General features: G+C 39.7%; 1 protein-coding gene across 1 annotated transcript in view; it reads left to right on the forward strand.

Annotated features, from left to right (window-relative positions):
- The window catches only part of MTMR6 (myotubularin related protein 6), a 104,376-nt gene that overhangs the window by 33,002 nt on the left and 51,148 nt on the right, over positions 1 to 20,226 (forward strand). The window contains exons 5-7 of the mRNA XM_073613424.1: positions 378 to 506; positions 12,206 to 12,340; positions 14,694 to 14,826. Coding sequence (XP_073469525.1) covers positions 378 to 506; positions 12,206 to 12,340; positions 14,694 to 14,826 — 397 coding nt within the window. The remainder of the gene's footprint in view (positions 1 to 377; positions 507 to 12,205; positions 12,341 to 14,693; positions 14,827 to 20,226) is intronic.

Raw genomic sequence — 20,226 nt, forward strand, 5'->3', positions numbered from 1 at the left:
GGAAGGGAAATTTCTTGAACAAACACAGACCACAAAATACAGAAGGTCCTGTCCATTCCTTAGAAATGAATACAGAAACACTTTAGCACTCTGGAATGCTTTGTCCGATGCAGCCCTCCTCAGATTGGGGAATCTTCAACAAACTGTAAAAACACACTGGAAGGTGCCTAGTGCATTACCACCGTGTACACTTTCTATTTATTTAGTGAACATATGCTAGTGTTCTCACAAAGATAGTACGTAAGTGCATCAGATAATAACTCCAGCCGCAAGGCATGCAGTCTATTCATAGCACAGTAGAAAAGATAACGCATTTTGGGGACGTACGCTCTTCCTCAGAGCTCAGCCTGACCCTAACCAAATCTTCTGTCTTTCAGGTGTGTGAGACGTATCCACGAGAACTGTATGTGCCAATTACAGCAAGCAAGCCGATCATTGTGGGGAGCTCAAAGTTTAGAAGTAAAGGGAGATTCCCAGTGTTGTCCTATTATCATCAGGAGACACAGGTAACCATTGCCTGTCATTTTATATTGACAGAAGACTAATACGTTTTGTAAATCTGCATTGAGATAATAAAATGAATTGTCTTCCCAACAATAAGCACTGCTTCAGACTTGAATCTGCCTTAAGACGATCAGGACTTACAAAGATTAGAGCTGGCCACATGTGGCTGTTTTCTGTCAATTTCCTTGTCAAAAGAAGTTTATTGAGTATACAATGTTATAAAGATACATAAAGTAAGTTTACAAGGATCTATAAAGTAAGCTCATTGTTTTACAGGAGGGTTTATATAGGTAAATATCATGAAATTTCAAATATTAAACATTGGGTTCACGTAAACCTAAATTAAAGATATATATCATTTCCTTAGTTACTTTTGTAGGTATTTAAATGATTTATACCTACTATACATATTGTTTACAAGTAGAGTGTATATAGGTCAAATAAATTCTGATAATGAGCTTTAATCGTAAGGTGGAGAAAAGGAAAGAGAAAGAAGAAAAAGGGTTGAAAGGTAGAGGTATGGTCCACAAGGTTGTCCCGCTCGTCAGTTTATTATTCTTTTTAGTTCTCTTTGAAGCCTTAGAATGGGTGTCTCTGTAAGTCATTTAATCTGTTACCATGGCAACAGGACAGAGTCATTGAAGTTTGACAGGAACTGTTGTTTTATCCAAGGATGCCAAAGTTTTTCAAATTTTGGAATTTGATTTTGATCGATGGCTACCATCTTAGCATGGGACATTGTATTATTCATTCTGTGAATTGTTTCTGCTAGTACCAATGTAGGAGATTTCCATGCCTTGGCCACTGTTTGTTTTGCAGCCGTTATTAGTTGGATCATAAGTTTGAATTGAGAGAGTGTTAACCATTCCGGTTTTAGATTAAGTAAAGTTAAATATGGATCTGGTTGTATTATTTTTTTAAATATTTTAGATGCAATCACGAAGACTTCCTTCCAGAAGGTTTGGATTACTGGGCACGTCCACCATATGTGTAAATATGTGCCTATTTCTGGGCATCCTCGAAAACAAAGAGCTGAGGTATTAGGTGAATATTTTGCCACTCTAGCGGGTACAAGGTACCAGCGAGTTAGGACTTTATAATTTGTCTCCAGTGCTAAGATGTTGGGTGAGGATGACTTAGATGTGAGCCATATGTTAGACCAGTCCGTGTCTTCTAAAGTTCGTCCCAGGTCCTCCTCCCACCTCTGAACGTAAGAGGGTCTATTAAGATTTGCTACTCCATATAATTGATTATAAAGTGATGAAATTGTACCTTTAGCAAATGGATCTTTTGTACAGATTGATTCAAAAATGGATAATTGGGATAATGGTGTATCCCCCTTTAGGAATGGTGTATAGAAATTTTTGATTTGGAGATATCTGAATATCTCAGAGTTTGGTAGATCATATTTTTCTCTAAGCGATGGGAATGAAAGGAATGATTTAGATGCTATGAAGTCATTTAGTGTCTGAATGCCTGATGTTGTCCAAGCTTTTAAAGAATTTGGGTAGATCCATGCCGGATAAAAGGCCGGATTTCTGAAAAAAGAAAGGAGAGGATTGTGTGGAGATTGTAACTGATATTTGGTTTTTAGTTTATCCCAGAGAGATAAGAAGTGTTTAGTTATGGGATTATGAATTTTAAAGCGGTCTTTAGGATCAAGCCATAATAAATTTGATATTAATAGAGGGTCATTTTCTGAAGCCTCTATAAATACCCATAATGGGATTTCCTGTTTTGCATGGTATTTGGACAGACTGGCCAAATGTGCTGCTCTGTAGTAGTTAGTAAAATTAGGGTATCCCAGGCCTCCTTTATTTTTGGGAAGATGTAGTGTGTGTATAGGTATACGTGGTTTAGAAGAGCCCCATATAAACGAAGTTGCTCTTTTTTGTACTATTCTCAAAAAATAGGAAGGAATTGGAATAGGGAGGACTCTGAATAGATAAAGCAATTTGGGTAGAATAGTCATTTTGATTACATTAATCTTCCCTATCCAGGATAAAGGAAGTTGCGACCATTGTTTTATTAGATTTGTGATCTGTCTTAATACAGGAGGATAATTGGTTGAGAATAAGTCAGAATGAGATGCTGTTAAATGAATTCCAAGATATGGGATTGATTTTTCTGCCCATGTGAATGGGAGTGCAGCCCTAGCCGGGATCAATTCCATGTTTGTGAGTGAAATATTAAGCACTAGGCATTTCTTAGGATTAATCATAAGCTGGTATTAAGTTAGGACCAGAGACCTGTGGTGATGATAGAAAAAGTAATATATCGTCTGCAAATATACATAATTTGTGTGTAATACCTCCTACTTCAATGCCAGTTATAGTTTGGTTTGTTCTGATGTATTGGGCCATGGGTTCGAGTATAAGGGCAAATAATAAGGGAGATAATGGGCAACCCTGTCGGGTACCTCTTTCGATATTAAAGGCTTCAGATTTGTATCCAGCATATTTTATATAGGCTTTGGGTTTATTATACAATGCTTTGATCCATGTTAAAAAGTGGGGTCCAAAACCCCATTTTTGTAATGAATATTGCATATATTGCCAGGATACTGTATCAAATGCCCTCTTAATATCGAGAGATAGAAAACATAAAGGGATTTTCCGTTTTTTAGCAATATGTGCCAATAACACTGCCCTGCGTATATTATCGCCTGCCTGTCTATTTGGCATGAAGCCTACTTGATCTCTATGTATTAATTTTCCTATAATGCTATTGAGGCGTTTTGCTATTATTTTTGCTAATAATTTAATATCGAGGTTTAACAGAGAGATAGGCCGATAATTCACACAGGAAGTATCATCAGAAAGGGGTTTTGGGATCATACAAACAATTGCCATTAGTGTTTCTTGCCGAAAAGAATGTCCATCTAGAAGTTTGTTAAAAGTTTCAGTGAGAATGGGAGAGAGTATTTCTGAGAATGTTTTATAGTATAAAGCCGAGTAGCCGTCTGGGCCTGGTCTTTTGTTAAGTTTTAGGTCTTTTATGGCGTTAGCAACTTCATCTATAGTTATAGGCTCATCCAAACTGCTTTTTTGATTCTGAGATAACTCAGGTAAGGTTATTTTTGAGAAGAAGGATTCAGTCTCTGTAGGATTAAATTCATTGTTTGTCTTGTATAAAGTTGCGAGATGTGAGTGAAATTTATGGACTATTTTAACTGGATTACAAGTGTAAAAATTTTTTGATAATTTCAAACGTATTGGTTTGAAAGATTTGTTAGTTGAATTTAATGCCCGAGCCAAATATGTACCTGGTTTGTTTGTATTCATGTAGAAATTGTGTTTGGAGCGTTTGAGGGATTTATCAACTGACTCAGTGAGAAATAGATCGTATTCCAATCTAGATTTTTCCAGATGAGATTTTGTACTCTGAGATGGATTATCTTGAAATGATATGTAGGCTGCATTAAAATTGAATTCTAGTTTTTTTGCTAGATTTTTGCGTTCCCGTTTAAATAGTGCCATTTGTCTTTGTATTGTACCACGCAAGACAGGCTTATGAGCTTCCCACAGTGTTATTGGGGAAATGTCTGTTGTATTATTAATTGATATGTATTCTTTTAAAGCTTGTTCAATGGCCATCTGATGTAGTGGGTGTTTGAGCATTATGTCCGGTAAGTACCACGTTGGGTCATGCGCTTTTGGTATGGCTGAGGCTATAGTAGTGTATACTGCATTATGGTCAGACCACGGAATCGGAATTATATCTGATGCAATAATTTCTGGTATCATTCCTATTGTTAGAAAAATATGATCTATTCTGGTGAAGGTTTGATGAGGGTGCGAGAAATAAGTGAATTTCTTTTTCATTGGGTTACTTTCTCTCCATGAATCTACCAGATTGTATTTGGAAAGAAGTTGAGAAAAAGGTAATCTAGAGGTTATTTTGGATGGTGTAAAAGGTGATTTATCTAGAAATGGGAGGAGGACCTGGTTCGAATCCCCACACATTATCACTGTTCCTATTTTGTGTGTATTAATCACTTGTAATATATGTGAGAGGAATGGTGTAGGTTGTTTGTTAGGAGCGTAGTAGGAAATCACCGTGATTGCTGTATCCATTATATAACCCATGAGTATCAGGTATCTACCTTCTGGGTCTTTAATTTCTGATGATAAGGTGAATGGTGTGGATCGGTGAAATGCAATTAGAGTTCCCCTTTGCTTGGTACAGGCAGAAGCCGTGTAAATTTGTTGATAAAAAGGAGAAATATATTTTGGAGTAGAATCTTTGGTGAAGTGTGTTTCTTGGAGGCATACTATGTGAGCCTTCTTGTTATGGAAAGTACGGAAGGCTTTGGTCCTTTTTTGAGGGACATTTATTCCCTGAACATTCAGGGAAAGTATATTCAGTGGTGCCATGGCAATAGATCAAATAGTTTTGACTTACTTTTTGTTATGCAGAGCTGACTGCGCAGATCAACCTGTGTGGACTGAAGAGATGAATAGATAGAAAAGAAACCAGTGAATTCTGGAGTAAAGAGTAAACAAAAAACATATGAGATTAGATGATACATTGTATAAATTATTTTTTGCAAGTAATCACAATTTACCCGTGAAAGAGAATAAATATTTCTCTCAGGGGAATAAGTGCCTTCGTCACACTCCCACATAATATGGTTGGGAGAATGAGGAGGGCTAATGGGGGTACACGGATCTTCCGCTTACAGGAGAGAAGTGCTGCTATGTCAAAAGACATCAAAATGATGTTTCATTAATTGGAGTGCAGAATATAGTGGCTAAATAATTCAGTTAGAAAGGTACTGTTAATAACTTTGGTATTGATGAAGATAGTTTGAATTATTTTGGGATTTTAACCCTTTTAGAGTAAACAATTACATATTTTATTCATATGTAACTGTTTAGATATGTTAACTCATAAAATAGAGGTTGTATTGCTTCAGATTAGAATAAACAAAAACATAATTCTAGGAAATAGTTAGGTAATAATATATTTGTTTTAAGAAAAGAAAGAAAAAGCTTCCATTACTTCTGGATTATTGAATATATTTGTCCTAAAAAGTAATACATCTATTGTTATTACTTGATAATATATAACTGAACAAGAATTTCCTTATTTCACTTATATATTCTAAGGCTATATGAATCAGAAGTAATAAGAAATATAACTGGAATGTAACATGATACCACACAGTGTGTGACTATCAGAATGCAGTTACATTCAGTTATAAATATAGGTTTTTTATAGAGAACCATCTCTTAGTATAATAAATGAAGAGATATCAGGAATTAGGATGTCAGTCCATTGAATCTTCTTGGTCCATGGATGATGTGGCATAACGGCCTCTTTTGTGAGAATGATGATTCCCATTTTGTTCTGAAATTTTCTGGGTGCTGCCTGAAGGTGAAGATGATGCCATTCTTCTGTGTGTGGGAGTGTTGCTGCTTGTGGGTTCTGTCAGATTTAATTTTAAAAGGGTTTGTTGTAGTTCATCTGCTGATCTGCTTCTGTAAATTGTACCTTGGTAGTTAAATCTGACTGAAAAGGGGAAACCCCATTGATACATAATGTTGTGGCGTTGCAGTTCCATTAGTTGGGGTTTCATGGATCGTCTTTTAGTAATAGTAAGTTGGGATAGGTCAGCAAAAATTTGATAATTGTGTCCTTGAAAATTAAGTTCCTTTTTTTCTCTTGCAGCAATTAGTATTTGTTCTTTTGTTCTGTAATAATGAAATTTTGTGATTATATCACGTGGGGGTCCATCTTTCTTTTTGGCTGTGAGGGCTCTGTGTACTCTGTCCAGTTCTAAACGTTCAATAGGGATATCTGGCTTTAGTTCTTGTAATAGAGCAGTAATAGTAGATTGCAGGTCTGTCACAGTTTCAGGTATTCCCCTTATGCGCAAGTTTGAACGTCTGGCTCTATTTTCGTAATCTTCAAGCTTAGTTTGAAGTATTAAATTCTCTTTTTTTAATTGTTCCAATTCTGTTATATTTTCTTGGGTTGTAATTTCAATTTCATCCATTTTTATTTCTAAGGCTGCGGTGCGGTTTCCCAGCTCTCTTATTTCTTTGGTTAGGCTTTTTGTTATTTGGTCTGAGGTTTGTTTTAAAGCCTTATGAAGCATCTTTTCAAATTGTAATAATATTACTGGGGATACTGAGGAGGCTTGTGGAGAAGTTTGTGAGAGGATTTGTTCTGTATCTGACTCAAATGGAGAGTCTTGCTGTGACATTTTCTGTCTGTGAGAGCGCCCTGATGCTGTATCTTGTGAGGTGACTGGAGCTGCTTCAGCTGCAGTGAGTGCCTGTGAGCTCTTTGTGAGGTGATTTTTATTTCTGCCACGGTTTCCTCCCAGTACCATATTTCCTGCCCAAACTTTCACAGTTTGTTCCCTGGGGCAAAAAGGTTCAAATGGATACCTTTTGAGCCTGCAGGCTCCGCTTTGTCCTTCTCTTCTCTCCTCAGCGGTGTGGAGCTCTAACAATGCATGTCTGCTCTGCTAGGCTCCGCCTCCTGCCCCCTGTCAATTTCAACCACCTTTTTTCCATTAGGAATCACAGATATTAAGCAAGTAATCATTATAAACTAAGCAATCTATCACTCAGAGATTCCAACTACCGCCATTGTTCGTTCGATTATGAAGTTGAAGCTGGGTAAGAAATTGACTGCCATAGTAATAGTTTTTTGAAAGATTGCACTGAAATGGAATTGAAGCAGGAACTAACTAAGGCAGGCCATATATATGATTTATGAATCTCCCGCGCTCTAAATAATTCAAATATATAAAATGCAATATAACAAATGCTGCTACTTCAATAACATAAATATCAAAAACAGTGAAACATATATACCAAACACATATATGTGAATCCACAGAAGCGCAACAATATCAACTAATTGACTCAGTGCTCAAAACGTAATAATAAGAAAAAATGTGCAATACATAGAAGAAACAAAGAAAGAAGTCCAATAACAGTCCTCTTTTGCCAATGATAACTTCATGCAAAATGATAAGTCCCAGCGATGTCCTATTGGGAAAAAAAACACCAAAAACGATCCACCACCACTGTGTGTCACATCCGACCCACTCCCATCAGATGGCAACTCACCAAAAGCTGTTGCCCACCATTGTGGTTGGACTAATGCACTATAAGAGTCAGCTGTTAAGGAATTCAGTAAGCCAATCCACTTCTCCACCCCTCTTGTGGTAGAAGTACACATAAAAAAAGAAAGGCTCCACTAGTGTAATATTGTCAAAGCACAATCTTTAATTTAAAACCAATATTTAATCTACTTACATGTTACACATCTTGTATCAAACATTGTACAGCATAATAAAGCGATCCCCATAAGTCTCACCACCTCCATGCTAGCTCACAACTTTCCAGGGAAACGCCACTCCCTCTCACAATTTTGATGCAATGATTCCATTTGCCGTATAGTCATGCCCGATGCGTTTCGTCACTTCCGACTTTGACGCAAGACCCTCTGTGACAAAGTCGGAAGTGACGAAACGTGCCAATGCGTGACTGTATGACAATTTTGATACCATCTTTTAACCTCCCTGGCGGTATGATTATTTCGGATTTTAGGTGCTGAAAGCGGTACAGTTATTTTGCATGGAAATTTGGCGTTTTATATTGTAGGCCTGTAATTCTTAACAATAACACACTTAAATCTGTCCAAACAAGAGTCTAGTAGATATCCCGGATATGATAAAGTTTGAAACACAAAAACATAAATTATAATATAATAAATAAATATAAATAATTAAAAAAAAAAAATAATAATAATAAAATAAATTTCCCCACGATTCACTATCGCTCAATTCTGCAAGTGTTCTAATTTACTATCACTGTTTTCTAGCTGATCTAAAGCCACTTTTGACATAAAGGGACACTTTTTGGTTGCTATGGACAATCTCCAGTTTCCAGGCAGAAAGAACAGTATATATCATATAAAACTGCATGCAGGGCACGGGCCAAAGCACTGGGGACAAAAGGGATGTGAAATAATTTCATACAGTACTGTAATCTGTAAGATTACAGTACTGTATATGTTATGGTTTTATACATTTTTTTTAATTTGCCGCCAGGTTCCCCCCCCTTGCGTCGTGCCGCTCGTAGAGAACGGAGTCTGGCACGGAGAGGCTTCGGAGGAGACAGAGCCCGCAGACACAGCGGGGGACATCGCAGGATCCCGGGGACAAGGTAAGTAACATCGCACCAGGATCCTGAAATGTAATCCCGAGTGTGGTTGGGGGTTACCGCTAATGGGACTGAAATTTAACCCCGAGCCACACTCGGGATTACCGTCAGGGAGGCTACAACACCAATTTAACTCTTAATTTTTTGGGAATTTTGACAAATACGTGTGTGTGTGTGGGGGGGGGGTGCTACACTTTATAAGCTAACTGTTGGCTTTCTGTGAATTTTGGCCCCATTGTTTCCTGGGCTCAGCTGTCCCGTCTCCGTGCCCAGATCTGTGTCAAGATTGTCTCCAGGTGGAGGACAGGGAGACGAGCAAGCATCCATTTGCTGGTCTTCCCTAGTTGTAAATAGCCCAAAAGCAATGTATATAACATCACTTCCGGTTTCTCTTGTCACTTTCCCTGGCCGCTATAGCTAAGGAAAAAGCTAGTGGTTCGCCATATATGCTCCACAACTTAAATGGAAGGCAGGCATTGGGGTTGCGCCAAGTATCTATTTACTTGGCGCAACCCCATATTTAAAATTTTACTAAATAACTGGGTAATATAATGTGTTTGTGTGCCCATAAGTGAACTTCAGCCTATTTTTTACTGAAAATTTGCACTTGATATTATGTCACATTAAAAAATTAAAACTACCATTATTTTATTCTCCAGGATATCTGCTTTCAGAAAAAATATCATGTTTGGAGGTTTTAACTAATCTTCAGAACTAGAATGATTTTTTAAATGTGTACGAAAAACCGCAATTCTCATCTTTCATAAACGGACCACAGAGAGGAAGTGCAAAAACACCTCTGGCAGCAAAAGGATTAAATTAAATATATGGTTATCATATCAACCTAACGATAAGGATTACACATACTTCAATTTTCATCTTATTTCAACCAATTTCATTGCAAAAACAATTTAACCAATCACTTCAACCACCAATTTCATTGCAAAAACAATTTAACCAATCACTTCAACCACCAACAGGTTTTATCATATAATTACCATGATAGCCACTGTTAATGGTAGGTTGCCTTGATTTGTTTTGTCATTTTTGCAATTGAAAATGGTAGAAAGTGATTACATGGTTGATACATTAGGCCAGGTACAGACAGTTTGAATCTTCCTGCTGACGCGGCCGAGAATCAAACCTTTTTTAGGAAAGCTGAATGTACCTAGTTGATCAATCAAACTCACTTGTGATTATCACTAGCAGCTGCTGTAGCCTCTAGCAATAGTCAAAGTCTTCTCCTGGTGGGGGCGGCTTCCCCCGCCTCCCCCTTGGGTGCAGACAATTGCTTGGCAGAAGGGATTTCCCTGTTAGCACTGTCTGTGTTGATGGGGGAATCATGCAAATTTGGACCATCTATGGCTTTCCTACGGCTGTTTTAGTGCTGTCCATCAGCAACTCAACCCTCATAGTTTAATTTGTTCCAGATTTCAAGTGACCAAGTAAATGGGAATTGCAGTGGAAATTGATGGAGACCAGTGCAGTGTCTGGTGAAGGGCATTTCAGTGCAGGGATTTATTAATGCATTAAATACTATGTAAACACTTACAATGAGCTTCTTTTTTTTCCCCATTGTTAGGAGCATTTAAAGAGTTTTGAATATGTTGATAAGTGTAAAAGGATAAAAAAAAAACTGTTGATCCTACTTTTCTGTAGTCATGTCCCAGGATGAGAACACTGATCCTCCATAAATGTAGTACAGTGGGTTACTGTTTTCCCCCTAAGACAGAAAATGTTCTTTTACCATTCTATTACCAGGATAACATAATACAAATAAAAACGCATGAAGGACTGGTAAGCTGCAATATATTACTTCTTTTTTTATTTTTTTATTTTGTTCCTTATTTTTTCCTTCTTCTGTCCACCTTGGGAAATTGGTTAAATCAGTCAGAAGGCTCTTTATTGCTCAGGAAACCTAAAACCCCATTCCTGAGCAGTTGAAAGTATCTCTGTATATCAAGCATATTCTCCTTTTTAATAAAATATTCAAATGACACAAGGCGCAGAGCTTGTACAAAAAGGTGTTGTTTGGGTGTGCCTAGGGCAGCATAATATCTAGGTACAGCCCTGAACATGATGATCATGACACACACAATATACCGCCAAATTAAAATGCTAATAAGTAGCTTTCCGTTGCAGAAGTAATTGAACAGGTCAACTTCCCACCAACATAATTACATATTATGTGAGGTTGAAAAAAGACACAAGTCCATCAAGTCCAACCTATGTGTGTGATTATATGTCAGTATTACATTGTATATCCCTGTATGTTGCGGTCGTTCAGGTGCTTATCTAATCGTTTCTTGAAACTATCAATGCCCCCTGCTGAGACCCCCGCCTGTGGAAGGGAATTCCACATCCTTGTCGCTCTTACAGTAAAGAACCCTCTACATAGTTTAAGGTTAAACCTCTTTTCTTCTAATTTCTAGTGAGTGGCCACGAGTCTTATTAAACTCCCTTCCGCAAAAAAGTTTTATCCCTATTGTGGGGTCACCAGTACGGTATTTGTATATTGAAATCATATCCCCTCTCAAGCGTCTCTTCTCCAGAGAGAATAAGTTCAGTGCTCGCAACCTTTCTTCATAACTAATATCCTCCAGACCCTTTATTAGCTTTGTTGCCCTTCTTTGTACTCGCTCCATTTCCAGTACATCCTTCCTGAGGACTGGTGCTCAGAACTGGACAGCATACTCCAGGTGCGGCCGGACCAAAGTCTTGTAGAGCGGGAGAATTATCGTTTTATCTCTGGAGTTAATCCCCTTTTTAATGCATGCCAATATTCTGTTTGCTTTGTTAGCAGCAGCTTGGCATTGCATGCCATTGCTGAGCCTATCATCTACTAGGACCCCCAGGTCCTTTTCCATCCTAAAATCCCCACAGAGGTTCTCCCCCCAGTGTATAGATTGCATTCATATTTTTGCCACCCAAATGCATTATTTTACATTTTTCTACATTGAACCTCATTTGCCATGTAGTCGCCCACCCCATTAATTTGTTCAGATCTTTTTGCAAGGTTTCCACATCCTGCGGAGAAGTTATTGCCCTGCTTAGCTTAGTATCGTCCGCAAATACAGAGATTGAACTGTTTACCCCATCCTCCAGGTCGTTTTATGAACAAATTAAACAGGATTGGTCCCAGCACAGAACCCTGGGGGACCCCACTACCCACCCCAACAATTATTCATCTCTAAATGGCAGGATTGGCGCTAGGTTGAGGTGATCTGTTTTACAATGTTTGTGATCAAAAGCTGGATGAAAGAGGTTGAAATTGTTGGAAAGCTGTTTGTATGGCCAGAATAAGTGTCAGTAAGAAACATCTCACTATGTATGGTCCACAGTTTATTCATCATAGATTAAATTGTGTCAGGGCCCAGTAGTGTGACATTTCTGCCGGGGATGGACAAATCTCTTAGTACTTCTTGTTCCCTGTAATAGATCTGCCTGTTGATGCTCACCATAACTCAGCATTGCATGTACAATTGAAGTAGTTTCTGGTTTCTTTCTTGTTTTAGGCAGCTATTTGCAGGTGCAGTCAGCCTTTGTCTGGCTTTAGTGCAAGATGTCTGGAGGATGAACACATGCTGCAGTCTGTTAGTAAAGCCAATCCTGGGTGCAGGTCAATGTATGTCATGGATACCAGACCTAAGGTATGTAAACAAAGTGTTACATTTGTCATTGATTTAAAGGGTTATTTTACCTTTTTAGAAAAAATGATAAGGTGGTCTACGCCCCCCCCCCCCCAATTCACTGCTGTCCTTACCCCCATGGGTGATGAGCCGTCACCGCCCTAGCTGTCGGTGTAGCAGTCCGGGGATTTTAAATCCCTACTCTACTTTCCTGTCTTTCTGCAGGGCTTCCGGGACAGATCAGAGCGGTTGTCTGTGCCAGCGCTGATCTCTTAGAATCGGTCTTAGCCGTCCTGGAAGCCCTGAAGAAAATGAACGGGGTGTTCAGATTCTGGGACTGCTGTACTGCTGCATGGGAACTGACAGCTCATCACCCACAGAGGTACATACGATGGGGACCAGTGAGGTGGGGGGGGGGTGTAGGGTGTCCGTTCCCCCTTCCTTTTTTTTTTTTTTTCAACTTACACTTTAAAGCCTGATACAAACCTTGACAGTTCATACAAAGCAGAGGTAATCTTAAGGATATTAGAAACTGAAATTGTATATCAGTTACTACTTTTGTTGTGAAATACAATATTGGCCCACACTGGCTTCTGAGCCTCCTTACTGGTACCCTATTGTGATAGGCAGCCTTACTGACCAGGAGTGGGGAGGGACTGGGACTTTCCAGAAAGACTTATCGTATATTTAAAGGCAAAACTTTTCTTTAGTTTTGGATAGAGTGGAGATGTCAGTTTTTATTGCTGTCTGTGCCCCCCGTAGGGTGATCCCCCTCTTTATTTTTCCTCTGGTTGTCCCCAGAAAAGTAATAAAATGGAAATCTTCCAATGGGGACCTGCGGGTCCCCAAGGGATTCCCTTTAAATTGCAGGAGTTTCCTCTCACTTCCTGTTTTGGCTATGGGACAGAAAGTGAGGTAAATCTCCCCAATGGGGCACAGATGGCAAAAAAATAAACCAACAAGGGTTACAACCCTACCTTACTTTATCTAAAGTGAAAAAATCTGTTTTACCTATAATTCTACTTTAACCTGTTCCTGTCCGGCCTATGGCATAATGCCGCCGGCATAAACCTCTCGTCGATCCCAGTGGACATCATATGACGTCCTCCTGGATCGCACCCCGCATGTAATATCAGCTGCCTTTGTCACTTAAAGCTGATCTCAAACTAGGTTCATAAAACATACATTAATTAATTATTCTCATTAAAAATAATTACGTGTATTTCTAAAGGCAAATTCTACCTTGTAATAAGTACACCAACATAAAAAAAATTGCATTTACAGAATTTTTGCATTTAAGCCTGCAGAGCATTGCAAAGAAGCATCCTACAATACAAGAAGAGGAAACAGTTTGGCTAGGGGACTATTGCATGTGACCGTGATTCATGTTGCACCCTAAATATGGGTGTAACATGCAACATGGTGTAAAAAGTGGTCATTGCATTTAAATGCAAGCAACTAAATTTGATCAGCCTCTTGGAATTCCCTGTATAGTAGCACTGTAAGGCCCCTTTCTCAAGGGGTAGACTCTGCCAGGAGTCCGCTTGCTCAGCGGGGAATATGTCCGCTGATCCCTGCTGAGCAGACGGATGGCTGGCCTGTGTCCACTCTACTTATGCAGAATAGACACAGCCCATTCTGCTCTATGGGTAGTCAGATGTAAATGGGCCACCTGTCCGAAATGGATCCCCATCCGTCTGCTTTTAGTGCATTGGATAGGATTGGATGTAGGCGGATGTAAATGGACACGTCTGTTTACACTGACCGCTCCATAGAGATAAATGGAGGGTCTGATCTTGGCCACCTATAACACTGACAGGTGGACCTGATTGGACCACTACTGTGAAAGGGGTCTAATTCCTTGTTTAGCAAAGTGGGAGAAGAAGGGTTCAATCAGGTGTACTTATGCTTGTGTAATGACAAGAAACTGTCTGACGGGGAGAATGCAGAGCGGTAAAGGCATGGATTGCTGCTGGTTTATCACTTTCAAATCACGCGGTGAGGGCAGAGAGGTGACCTAGTATTATTAGTCATTATAAAACAGGTCACCAGGTTGGCTGTACTGTCTGGCAAGCTGTTTAAATCTCATAACTGGCTACACAGAAATGCGTATCCTTTAGGAGGTAAAATAACTCCCATATAGGTACAGCTGTGTATTCATCGGTTTACCTGGAGTTCTCTCCCAGCACTGAAGGCTAAACTATCAAGCAAGAATGGTATCACCCAAGGTTTCTCCTATACAGTATCTTCTGAAATGTTATGCTGCTTGCCTTTTACAAATCCTATGTGTTCTCAGAATTCATGATTGTTTCAATAAATGTTTGATCAAATATGTTTTTAAAACAAACATTTTGTGTGACATTATTATTTACAGTTGAATGCCATGGCAAACAGAGCAGCAGGCAAGGGGTATGAGAATGCAGATAATTACTCCAACATTAAATTTCAGTTTGTTGGAATTGAGAACATTCATGTAATGAGATCGAGTCTGCAGAAACTCTTGGAAGGTAGGTGACTTACCTTCCAAAACTATTTCTGTTACATTGATTTTATTGTGTGTTAATACATATAGTTCACTGATAATAAAATAACTGATAATCCTTGTACAGGTTACCAATCGCACACGTGATCCTGATTACAAAAAAAGTCCAAATTTTTATAAAACTTGCCGTGTTTACTTCCTTTCTGTCCCAGCTATGGTGGGGTTCACAACTAACTAAAAACTAACTACACTAGACATTCTGTAAAGGGCCGATTATTGAAAAGGTAGACTATCCCATATAAAAGGAACTGGCATAAGTCTAGAGGAGGGTGATTCAGCACAAAGAGTCAATTAATGGTGTTTTTCTAAGGGGCCAGATGTGACGTCAGCAGCTCAGCTTCTACGTGTTTCAAAATGCAAAGAAGCTGAGCTACTGACATCTCATCCGGCCCCTTGGAACGCACGCCGGCTCCGGGAACACAAGTGGTGGTACAGACGATAGTAACAATCGAGCTGGTTGTGTTGGCACCCACAGAATGTGAGTGAATTTTAACTACTTTAAAATGTTGTTTGTTTCAACTTTTTAAATAAAATATACTACACTATGAAATATCTCTGGGTTTCTTGTTCACCCATATGAGTGAATGAGAATTCATAACAGTGACATCTTTAAGCTGGATGGCATTTGAACCTTTATAGAGAAGATCTGACATCACATGTACAGAATCTATCACACAAGGCTTGTAGGCTAGTAGGCTTGTAGTCCTAGGCTATGTACTTGTCAGTGTGTTGGCTGTGGAGGGAGTGAGCGCACTGCGGAAGGAATTTTCAGTATGGCCACTACTCCCACAGTGCCAATATTGACAGATTCATGGATCTGCGCCCAGACAGAATTCTAAAGGTTGTCTATGATACCCTTTATGAATTTGCCCAAATGTGCGTGCAGTCTGTAAATGTAGCTTTTTTTCTTGTAAAATTGAAACTACGCTACGCGGGGGATTAAATAATTATTTCCCCCACTATAACAGGGCAATGTCAGACTGCACTGTGAGCTACCCCTTAAAGCCTATATTAAAGTAGATGTAAACCCGATTCATGAAATTTGAGCTGCGGACATATATCTACAGTGTTTCCTTATCTTTATTCAAAGCACTGATTCCCCTGTGTTTCTTCTGTTTCCTAGCTCTGTTATCAGCCTGACAACTTTTGACATGTTCTCCGACAGGGGGATAAAACCAGCCTGAAGTTTGTGTTGTGGGAGTTTGCTATAAATAGATTTGCACAGAGCTGCTCCATTCAGAGCAGAGCTCTGCAAGTCTTTGCCTATGTGGAGAGGGGGTGTGTGCCTTTCCTCCAATCAACTGTCTTGGCTGTATGCCAATAATCCACTCCTACTGCTGAACAGGAAGAGAAAATCTCTAACATGATGTAAGAATGCTAAAGAATATAGCAAGGGAGCAGATGTAAAACTTATGTAGGGTGATTTGTTTCATCTCTTTGTATCATCTGAGGTTATTCACTTCACTGGGTATTACATCCAATTTAAAGCTTACCTGTAGGTAAAGTGAAACTTTTCACCCTGGATGCAGCCAATTTCATCACCGACGCATGTGATCTGAAGGTCCAACATACCTTGCCAGACCTTCAAAGCTCCGTGCCGGTGTCTTGCCGAGAAAGTTCCCCCCGGTGGATAAGGACCCCCCTGTACTGTGCAGGCGCAGCGCTGACGCAGTACGAAAGACTAGGAGCCGCCGAAAATAGCCGAAGATGAAAAACTTCAATCAGCTGTACACGGTGCCTGCGCCCTAGGTCCAGGTTGAAGCCCCACCATCCAAGTGGACCAGGGAGAATAAAAAAGTGCCGAGCAAAGCGAGGCCGTGCTCGAAGCGTGGCGAGCGGCCCTCTTACAGGCGCCGTGTACAGCTGATTTATATTCTATTCGGCTTTGGCTATTTCCGCCGACTGTACAAGGGCTGCGCCTGCGCAGTAGAGGGGGGTCCTTATCCGTTGAGGGGAACTTTCTCGGCAGAACACTGGAACCAAGGTTTCCCGCGTGCATGCGTGGGAGTGGCGTCAACCTATCACATGGCCGGAGCGTGCGAAACCCCGAAAAAAAAACCCTGTAAGATGTCAGCGATGACGGCACAAAGCTGGAGAGCTTTGTTCCAAGGTTAGTATTCTATAACGTGCTAGTATAGGATGCATACTAGTACATTATGCGATTGCCTTGCAGGTTTTTTTTTTTTTTTAACAGCAGTGGTTTACTACTGCTTTAAGAAGTTCGTAAATAAAAAGTTTGTATTCTTTCATGATGAAATTTTAAGCAAATAAAATAATGAGATTCATAAAATGTGACCCACATTCTTTGCATGCCCATAAAGTTTTACAACCAAAAAGTCCCATGTATTTATTGGGTGATTGCAGCTTCCTGCTGTTTTTGTTTTCTCGCATTTCCTGACTAAATTGTAAAATACTTTTTATATAAAAGAATAAAATAAAAATAAATATATACAGGAAATTGTGGGGTTGCTTACCAGCTTGTAATACTGTTAACTTCTGAGGCCTCATGCACACAGGACATTTACTTAACTCTCCTAGAAGCCAGCAGCATTTTTGCAGAAAAAATGCCTAATGCTTGTAAAAGTGTCTTAAGCTTTTACAAGCTTTTGGGAGATTTTACAGGCGTTAATTATTATCGTTATTATTATTATACAGGATTTATATAGCGCCAACAGTTTGCGCAGCACTTTACAACATGAGGGCAAACTGTACAGTTACAATACAGTTCAATACAGGAGGAATCAGAGGGCCCTGCTTGTTAGAGCTTACAATATAGGAGATTAATTTCATTGGCCAGAATAAATAATTTATTTGAAGTTAATTAATGCTCAAGCACTAATGTTTAACTGCTTTTAGAAGGTGTTATCAGCTTTTAGCAGCTGTTAGTAGCTTCAAACTTTTTTTCTGCCCAAACGCTGCTGCTCCTGAACACACTGGCAGTGTTTTTTTTTCCCTAACTCTAACAGCCCTTATAAGCTCCTGTCGCTAAATGCTGCTAAAAGCCTGTGTGTGCATGGACACATAGGCTAACATGGAGGGGTGTTTAGAGGCAGGAAAAAAAAAACGTCAGATGCCCCTAGAAGCAGCAGTAAAAACGTCCAGTGTGCATGAGGCCTAAGACCCTACAGTATTTACTTGCAAGTCTTGTTGTATCCACTAGAGGTCAGTGTATACCTGAAGATGCTTGGCTGAGACTTATTTGAAGGAAAACACTGGGTGTGTTAGGGATTAAAGCTGGACTCCAGGCAGAAATGTTATTTTTGTAAAGTTCATTTCTTAGCTTTTAGCAATATCTTTTTGTTTTTCTATACAAATATTCACCCATTGAAATATCTTTACTTCATTCATTCATGGTGTAGCCTCCTGGTGTAGTTTTGTATGACCTTTTGCTCACTATGACTGCTATTTCCTTGACCACTGGTCTTGTAATGCCTCTGTTTAATCCCAATGCAGTGAGCGGTGACGTCATTACATCACTGGTCGCTGGAGTGAAGGGCCCAATAGTCTGACCCTTCCACTAACATTGCATTGTTTTCTGGACAAGTCAGAAGATTTCTGGTCTGTCCAATCCACACCTACTGTAAGTGACTGGCAGGCTATGCAAAGGACCCCCCCACAGTCACACCCATTGCCCCCACAGTCGCACCCATTACCTGCTATATTTTCCATTGTATGATGGAAGTTGTAGTTTGGTTCATCAACCATGCACTGTGACAGGGAGTGACATCAGCTCTTCACTAATTTCTCCTTCCAATGCTTGCCAATAGCTGCTTTGTCTCATTCAAAGTGATGAATGAAACAAAGCAGCTATTGGCAAGCATTGGGAAATATATAAAGTGATGACGTCACTGGGGTTTCCCACATATTTACTTTTCATTAAATCACATTTCAATTGTGTATGGCAACAGGAGTTATGGGGCGAAATTAGATTGCAACACGAAGTTCAGCTTTATCAAATGTAAATGCTACACAAGCTATTTTGTAATTTACTGTTACTAATATTATAGCTCAATTCAAAACCATTTTTGGTAGAATGGATAGCGGGGTCCTCCTGTCTTCCCTAAGCAGAAGGGTTTGAGCTGAAGTTCCATTTTAAAATAAAAATTTTGCATCATGGCATCTCAAACATAGGAAATATTCTCCTTTCTTCCTTCCTGGAAACACAAGAGAGGTTTAATACTTTCTCTTTCAGTATTTCCTTTTCTGTACAGGGATGGGAGTAAGAAAAGAGCTTGCAGTGGTGAGCTGCATTGGAGTTTTTTTTTAACCCCCGTACACACAGGCCGATTGTTGGGCAGCATCAACCAGATCAATAGAAACTGGCTAACATTTGGCCGTGTGCACTGCAGCCGGTCGGTCTGACAGAAGCCGGCTGTTCGGCCAGCTTCTATCCAATGGGCATGACAGAAAAAGGTCTGCCAACTGGCTCCCGATCTGCGCTGACCAAAGTGTTCTGGCAGGGGGGCTCTCCCCCTGTCAGAACACAATAGAACAGAACGGCGGCTCCAACCTGAGCTGTCAGTTTTTTTTTTTTCTTTCGTTCAGCCCGCTGGGTTGAACAAAATAAAAACTAGCGGTGTGTACTAAGCTTTAGGCTGTGGCTCTTCACACTCACCAGACTAGGAAAAGGTTACTGCACACAGCAGGTGTCTTCGGATAAGCTGTAGATGTACCTCCTTGAGCCCAACCTCTGGTTTGATTAGGGACACATTTTCACCTCTCTTCTGGGATTGGCTGGACTTTTTTGTGCTAATTGGGGTTGTAGTTATTTCTGTTATAATTTAATTAGAGACTTATTTCTTACTGTACCTTCATTTTTTTTCTGTTCCTTCCTTTTGCATGGTGAATTTCCAGGCAGAGAAGTCTTTGCTGTGTACATTAAAGTGTTTCTTATTGCTTCCTTGTGATTGATCCCACTTAAGCCTTATTTTGAAAGATTTCAGCAAGTATATCTGAATAGTATGTCTGTGGAGCAGAAGCATTAAAATTTGCAGTTCGTTTTAATTAAAACATTTTTAATGTATTTAGGAGGGAACTTTTATTCAACAAAACTCAACAGTGTGTTACCCTTTTAACCAGTGTGTAGATGAATTGACATCCTTAGGCTACACGCACATGGGCACATTTGCCCGTGCAGCGTAAAGACACTTCATATTTTTGGAGTAGCAGATGTCCTAGAGCTGTGTGCAGCCACCCATAGACATGAATGGTTGAAGGCAGCTGTATGCAGTTATTTGCATAAAGTAGCACAGACATAATACCCTACATCTGCGAATAGCAGCACATAGATGTGTACAGTTTCCTTCATTCATTCATGTCTATGTGTGTTTAATAGCCCATATACAGCCAACAATAACCAATAGTG

Source organism: Aquarana catesbeiana, linkage group LG02, assembly GCF_042186555.1.
Source record: "Aquarana catesbeiana isolate 2022-GZ linkage group LG02, ASM4218655v1, whole genome shotgun sequence".
NCBI lineage: Eukaryota > Metazoa > Chordata > Amphibia > Anura > Ranidae > Aquarana > Aquarana catesbeiana.